This window comes from Protomyctophum parallelum, assembly GCF_964188405.1.
Source record: "Protomyctophum parallelum genome assembly, chromosome: 18".
NCBI lineage: Eukaryota > Metazoa > Chordata > Actinopteri > Myctophiformes > Myctophidae > Protomyctophum > Protomyctophum parallelum.
In genome coordinates this window covers 33,122,050-33,130,086 of record NC_139716.1, presented here as the reverse complement: position 1 = coordinate 33,130,086, position 8,037 = coordinate 33,122,050, and the positions used below count along the sequence as shown (strand labels likewise).

General features: G+C 42.4%; 1 protein-coding gene across 1 annotated transcript; it reads right to left on the bottom strand.

Moving 5' to 3' along the window:
* Window positions 1–681: 681 nt before the first annotated feature.
* LOC310876194 (proteasome subunit beta type-6-like) lies at window positions 682–7,490 on the bottom strand. The gene is made up of 7 exons (XM_083789643.1): window positions 7,333–7,490; window positions 6,230–6,297; window positions 5,706–5,771; window positions 4,984–5,049; window positions 4,599–4,728; window positions 2,080–2,224; window positions 682–960 (listed from the first exon to the last, which is right to left on the bottom strand). Exons 1-7 carry the CDS (start codon window positions 7,411–7,413, stop codon window positions 833–835), a joined length of 684 nt encoding a protein of 227 aa, XP_083645769.1. The 5' UTR covers window positions 7,414–7,490; the 3' UTR covers window positions 682–832.
* Between the last annotated feature and the right edge of the window lie 547 nt (window positions 7,491–8,037).

Here is an 8,037-nt window from a genome sequence, read left to right as displayed (position 1 = left end):
ACTGATGACATTACATGTGACATCAGTCTAAAGCTAAACCCTTTTCATATCAAGGCCCGTTGGACCACCATTTGATGACATTTAGCCTCTCAGACCCAAGACTAAAGAACATTTTGTCGTCAACAATTCTGTGCTGTTGGCAAACATTGATCAAAATAACAATACATTCTCTAATTGTAAATTTGTAATGTGTATTGTAAATGAAGTAATGCAGATGTTAAATAATAATTTAACTCTAGAGTTTCAAGAGTTAAAGATCTAATTAGGGTCCCTTTGGTTACCAAATCCATCATTTAGCAGGGGACCACCTGGAACCTTCTCAAGGACCACTGGTTGAAAACCTAAAGAGCTGCAGCCATTTATGCAAATGTAATAAAATTGAATTAATTTATATAGCCAGGTCCATTTGTTGACCTGGCATCCGATAGATTCAATTGTGATGTGAAATTACGCCAGACTTCAGCACTATTAATTAAAAACTACAAGTTCAACAATCTTTTTGATTTTCTTTGGTGAAGAACTTTGCAAATGAAAAATGTAGAATCTTCTCTTCCGGGGGTCCATGGCACCAAACATGTTCAGAGGACGGGGGTCTGCGGCCTAAATACATACATATCAATTTGGGGGTCCTTGACAGACTCCAGTGGGTTTAAGTGAATGAACAGTAAAGAAACCAGGATATTTCCAAAAAACAAACTTTTATTGAATGGATTAATTACTGTATGTTTTACTTTTCAGTACAAATTAACACGTATAAGTGTGTGTGTGTGTGTGTGTGTGTGTGTGTGTGTGTGTGTGTGTGTGTGTGTGTGTGTCTGTGTGTGCACGCACATCAGTGTGTAGAACACTTGGGCAGCTGGTCTCCGGTCAAAACTTTTCTCTCCACTCCGCCCTCGTTGATGGCAGCCAGTCTGATCACCCCCCCACTGGACCCGTCTCTTTCCATTGCCAGGGCCAGAGCTACACACACACACACACACACAGAACAATTCATCGTTCAGGTGTTCTAAGGACAGCATTCGTCCAAATCCGATCACGTGATCGGAAATCGGGGCAGATCGTCATTTTCAAATGATCGGAATCAAGAGCAAAAACAAAAAATCATCATCGGGACATCCCTAGTGTCAATATTATATATCCTGTCACGGGGCAACCCGTGCCCTATATACAAACACACATGAAACTGTTGCCTATAACATGCAAGGACTATTGTTTTAACCTTTATTGAAATTGTAATCACTGATTGGTTAGTTGCACTGCTGGTGGCATTTCCCTTGATGAGGAAGGGGCTATGCAGGAGAGGGGTGTTTCTCTTGATGCTTTGAGTAATTGTCATTGTGTTCATTCTGTTTTATACTTGTTTAATTGTAACACATTATTTAGAATGTTTAGGTTACTGTGTATTCAAGGTGTTATTTATGGAAGTATTTATATTGAAAGTATTTATTGAGAAGAAATGGTGCCAATTGATTCTGTGTCCTGTGGTAGGATCCACTCCTATTTAAGGGAGGCTGCAGGGACAGACAAGGTAGTTGGATGTGGGCATTGACACAAATGACATCCCTGAGGGAGAGCTACAGGGCCTTGTGTGATCAGGGTACAGCCTGAAGAGAGCTCTCATCCTGTTTGGGATTTGTTAAGGAGTGTTGCCTAAGTATTTATTTATCTTTTTGTCCTTTATTTCGTTGCCAGTATTACAGTTTGCTATTGATAATTATTGCACTGAACAATTCTGTACGACTGGACTTTTGGTGGAGGAGTTTGGGGAGAATAAACGCCCTTAACTACCATTCCTGACTGTTCTTGGAGCCTTGGCCGTTCGGGCAACTTTACATATCCATATCATGATATTAGACTGGACATTGTGATTCTGGATATTCAATTAAAATGTATTTATTCAGACTCAGGTCCAGTTAAAAACAAGCAACCTAAAATACTACATACAAACAGGAACACCCCTAACGCATAAAAACATCAGTTTTACAATAAACAGTCATACCAGTGCTTCCAAAAAGCAGACAGATACCTAGTGGTACTCAAGATATTTGTGTGTGTACGTGCGTGCGTGCGAATGCGTACCAGAAGCCGTCAGTTCCAGACATTGGTCTTTGGTCATCCCAGGTTTGTAGTTTGAATCCATGAAGCCGTAGATGTAAGTACTGCCACTTCCTCCAATGGACACAGGCTGTCTGACCATCATGCCTCCTATTGGTACAGAATACACCTGGTAGGGAAACAGACAATATATAGAGAGAGCGTTAGACTCGTGGCTCAAGTTCGCTTGAGACAGCGCCCCTCCGTCGCGGTCTAAAACTGTACTATATCCCGTACCGATAGGAGGGGGGGGCGTGACCATTTCATCAAATGCAAAGGAGATTCCATGCTCGCGTCCTCCACACTTAGTGCTGTGATGTTTTTTTTTTTTTTTAAACATATGTTTATTGATTTTCTTTAAAGTACAAAGAAGTATTTTCAAAACAATTTACATATATTTCCCCCCCCCCCAGCAGCACAAATACAAACAAAATCTTATCACAAAATGATTTGACAATAAATACAGAACAAAAATGACAAAACTAAATAAAACGAAAATAAAACACATTACATACAGTTAAACAAAACACATTACATACAGTTAAACAAACAAATGCACAGTTCCCTACCCCCACCCCACAGCTGACTACTCCAATTAACCACTATACATCCAAAGCCTCTTCAATATCACCTCGCTTAATGAAGTCCAAGAACTTCTCCCATATCTTATAGAATACCGCAGGTTTCTTCCTAATTACATGTTAGTTTCTCATGTGCCAAACTGGTTGTTAAGTTCCTCAGCCAAAAGCCGATCGTAGGGGCATTGTGCTGTGATGTATTTACTTATGTTGTACATTCTGTGCTTTATGTACCGTACATCCATCTATAAATGCACCACGTCTCTGTATGTCTGTCTGTGCGTGTGTACGTCTGTAATGCACGTAACTGCAGTGCCCGGTGTCAAGTCCGTCGGACCCACGGCTGTCCAGAAACGCCACAAAAGGCCTCTGCCCGGACTCTGGACAGGGCCCCTGCCCAGGCTCCATATATGGAGCTGTTCTGACATCACAACACTCCATACTTGGGCATGCCTGACACAGAACTCCATATATAGGAATAAAGGACGCCTAAATAATCAATGTTTTGAGTCATAATGAGTGCATAGACACGAACACACACCGCACAGCTAATGACGGCCAACGAGGATCAAGAGATGGAGGTCACCTGAAACCTCCATGTCTCAGGTGACGAACACACGCACACAGACATACACGCACACACGGTTCTACAAAGTTCAACAACAGTCCTTTCTATCTCTTCTGGACCCGTGGGTGACATTTGATTTGATTGACGACGTTGCTTGTGGCCGCCAGACAGACAATTTACAGTAGACACAATGAATTAAAAATAAATTACCTACTGTAAAAAATAAAAAATAAAAAAATAAAAAAAAGGACGCAGACAGACAGATACAGAAATCTCCATATATGGGCATAAAAGGGAAACAGCCAGATGGGTGGAACAGGTAATTCTGAGACATAGATTATATTTGGGCATGCCTGACAAAGAACTCCATATATGGGAAAAAAGGGACACAGACATAATAGGTCCTACTTGGATCTTACATCGTTCCAAGTAGGCCAGTGCCCGATGGGCACCACTTTAGTTCCTATAAAGTCAGTAAGTAGGTCGGGAGAGGCTTGTCAGCCAGAACGCAGGACTCCTTTCTTCTTGTCCCATCCTATTAGGCGTGTAGTTACAGGTTGTGTAAGCCAGAGCTTGTAGATCTGCTATTTATTTTTAAATCGTGAAAACGTGTGCAAATCTATAATATATATTCTTTCACAAATTCACAGTGAACGTTTTTAACTCTTATCTTTGCGGGGGGGGGGGGGTCCCTGGAACTACTGTACATATTTTCAGATGGGGGTCCGTGGCCAAATACAGATAATTCTGGGGATTCTTGACATGAAAAAGGTTGAGCACCAGTGACATAGAAACATAGGTTTTTCAGAAAACTGTCATGATTTAGAAGACATTTGTAGAATATGGTCTCAGTCCTAAATGGGTTAATCTGCGTCCTAAATACAATATTGGTGCTTTGGCTATCAGCGTGTGCGGCCACTTTATTGTTTTTTCAAGACTCCCTCTTCAGTTTATTATCCCGTGGGCCGGCACCGCTACTCTTATCACCAAAAACTGTATGTATGTATGAGCCTTAAGAATCCTTGTGCACAATGTGGGCTATCTGTCCACCTTTCCTCTTGTCCCATCCTGCTACAATGATCCCAGCAGACAGACAGGTTGTGTATTTTAATGTGGGCTACCTGTCCACCTTTCCTCTTGTCCCATCCTGCTACAATGATCCCAGCAGACAGACAGGTTGTGTATTTTAATGTGGGCTATCTGTCCACCTTTCCTCTTGTCCCATCCTGCTACAATGATCCCAGCAGACAGACAGGTTGTGTATTTTAATGTGGGCTACCTGTCCACCTTTCCTCTTGTCCCATCCTGCTACAATGATCCCAGCAGACAGACAGGTTGTGTATTTTAATGTGGGCTACCTGTCCACCTTTCCTCTTGTCCCATCCTGCTACAATGATCCCGGCACTCAGCTCTTCTCGGTACCGGTAGCAGGAAGCTTTGAACAGATTGGCTGCCGTCTCCACCAATGGGGCCTCGTCGAGCTCGATGCTGCCGATGACAATAATAATTTGTGTTAATGAGCGAGTGTCACTGTACTGCACACATTTAACTGGCGTTCACAAAAGAAATACAATTGTTGTTGTATGGTTAAAAAAAAAATGTGATCTTTTGATTTATGTTACATTCCTGAGACAATAACCTGCTGAATCGGTCAGTGTGTGTGTGATCTGGAAGTCCAGCTGGTATGCCACCACTTCAGTTTGTGTGTGTGTGTACTGTGTGTGTGTGTGAGTGCGTGCATACCTATGGAAGCCCAGCTGGTACGCCACCACTTCAGCGATAGCCTGAGTGTCAGCAGCAGAACCAGACCTTTCACACACACACACACACACACACACACACACACACACACACACACACACACACACACACACACACACACACACACACACACACACACACACACACACACACACACACACACACACACACAAACAATGGTTAAGAGGGTTAAGAGGGATAACAGCCTTATGGTCTACTGTCGTTATTATAGTTTATTGTGATAAAAGAAAACAATCGCATTGTGGAAATTTGAATTTATGGTGCAATTGTGCTCCGTCATACACTAGGATGATGAATTAGCTTTAGTTGAGATGCAAATTCAGCACCACTTAAACCCTCTATATAGTTGATAAAACCCTATATCTATAAATGCACGATGTCTCTGTAGATGGGTGGAACGGGTACTCTGACACGGGTACAACATGGATCTCCAACTTCCATCGTTACCGACTGTGCTTTACAACCGGGCACCAGTCTAGTATAAAACACTAAACCCTCTATAAGTCTATATAGTTGATACATTTAAACCCTCTATATAGTTGATAAAACAGACCTGTCAATAAAAGAGTGCATTTGGTACACAATTCCATTTGCCTAAAATAGCAGATCTACAAGCTCACACCAAGCTACAAGCTCACAATGCGATATTCGGAGCAAAGATAGAAAATGAGTGGTGGACTGACCTGCAGCAGAAGATACGGTCGTGGATGGGAGTCAGTTTGTCTGTCACTCTGTTGGCAATGTATGCCCTGGATGGATGTACAGAAACACACACACACACACACACACACACACACACACACACACACAGGTTGTTGTAATACACAATATATCATGTGCTTTTTTTTCTAAATATTATTTTTAGCCCACAATTTTGTAACCCGTTTTTCACCCCGTGTCAATTATCTAATCCCGATTGATCCTGGGCTCTACACACCCTCCACCTCCACTAAGCTGTGGACAGCAACGGACTTGAACCCATGCTTCCTTCATGCATGAGTGTCCAAGTCGCTTCTTTACACCTGACAGGGGGGAGTTATCCTGGTTGGACGTAGCGCATGGAAGGAACACGTTATTCCAACCAGTACCTTTCGCCTCCATCAGGCCAGGGGGAGGAAGTTTAGAAACCAGGATTACTGCATGTTTTGTGTGTATATCATGTGCTTTAATGATGCGCGCACGTGCACACACACACACACACTCTTACCCAGTGGTCGTACGGGAATCAGCTCCCATCACAACACCTTGATCATATTCTACCGCCATGATAGTAGTCTGAGAGACAGAGAGAGAGATCAAATTAAGACATGATTACAGACAGATTCCACAATGTCAAATTATACGATATAAAATTATAAAGAGGTGAAAGCGCTGTGAAAGTGACAACAGCTCACTGGAGGCTGGCTTTAATGTTACGTACGTTATATGCACTTATGCAGCATACTCTCGTAGGTGTATTTCGACAGTTTAAATCTTAGGCTAGGCAAATGACAATCACTTGATAGGCCTACTGACATTTGTGTTTTCCCTTCACTGTATACGTTTCTTTTCCCTTTTTCTCTCCTTTATGATGAATTCCTGTTCTGTTCTTTGACTACCGGTATATAGAAGTGTCTATTTGTACATCTCTAAATGTTTTGATGAATTGAACAAGGTGTAAACAAGTGTAACGCTTAATTGGGTCGTCCACTCAGAGTTAACAGTCTTTGTATTGAGTTTGTGCTTGAAATGTACTGTGATTCTGTAAACTTTTAATAATTATTTAAATAAATAAAAAACAGACTGTCCACATTCCACATACATTCAAGCCACGGACCACCATTTGATGACATTTAGCCTCTCAGACCCAAAACTTGTCTTAGAATATTTTGTTGTGTTGGATAAGATGCTGTCCACAATTCCACGCTGTATTGATGTCTGTTGGTACCAAGCGTTTCCACATTGTTTGACAACAGATTATCTCTCTCTCGACACACGCACGGACACACGCACGTTAGCCTAAACTTAGCTACAGAATGAGCGTAGTACTGAGGGAACATACTGGGGCTAGCCTAAACTATGCTAAGTGGTGTTAGCTTGGTGGTCAACAACAGCATCTCCCTTTCATCATGTAACACAAACACCTAACAACCCTAACAAACATAATAATTATTATAATGATTAATTTGGACTAAACCATGTCTATAAACACATTCATTGTTGAACTTGTCATTCATTGTAAATAAGTGCTGTCTCATTGAGAGCCGCTAGCATCTTAGCTTAGCAGTATAAACCCTATTTTAAAGCAGCGTTTTGGGGGTCATAACTCACTCCTGTGGTGACTTCAGTACCGCACCAGTCTGGAACCATGTCGGTGTTAAAAACGTTCATATTATTCTCTCCAAACTTCATCGTGTAAAAACTAAGCTGTGTGTGTTGTTACTGAGGAGACAACTGCAGTATGCACTATGCAGGCAAGCGAGGAGTCGCACGAGTGACGTCACGACTGACGACTCACAAGTGGGCGTGCTGCAAACCAATCCAAATAGTAGAGTACTCCCTACTCCCAGCCACCCGTGTGTGTGTGTGTGTGTGTGTGTGTGTGTGTGTGTGTGTGTGTGTGTGTGTGTGTGTGTGTGTGCGTTTGTGTGTGTGGAGTGGAGTGTGTGTGTGTGTGTGTGTGTGTGTGTGTGTGTGTGTGTGTGTGTGTGTGTGTGTGTGTGTGTGTGTGTGTGTGTGTGTGTGTGTGTGTGTGTGTGTGACGCAACTTAGCCTGTTGTAGCGCCACCATGAGGCTGATTTGAAAACCGTCAAGTGGCATTTCTTCCTCAGCCTATAGTGGGAATAGGCCTGGAATAGGCATGCATGGCTTGAGAAGCCGTGGATATGCACGGCTTGGGATAGCCTATCTGTGGATATACGGCATGGGATATCCGTGGATATGCTCCTGAGGAGGAGAATTCTAAAAACGACTTATAAATCCTAAAGCCTTGTTTATACTTCACTGCAGCAACGGTCCTATGCTGGAAAATAGCA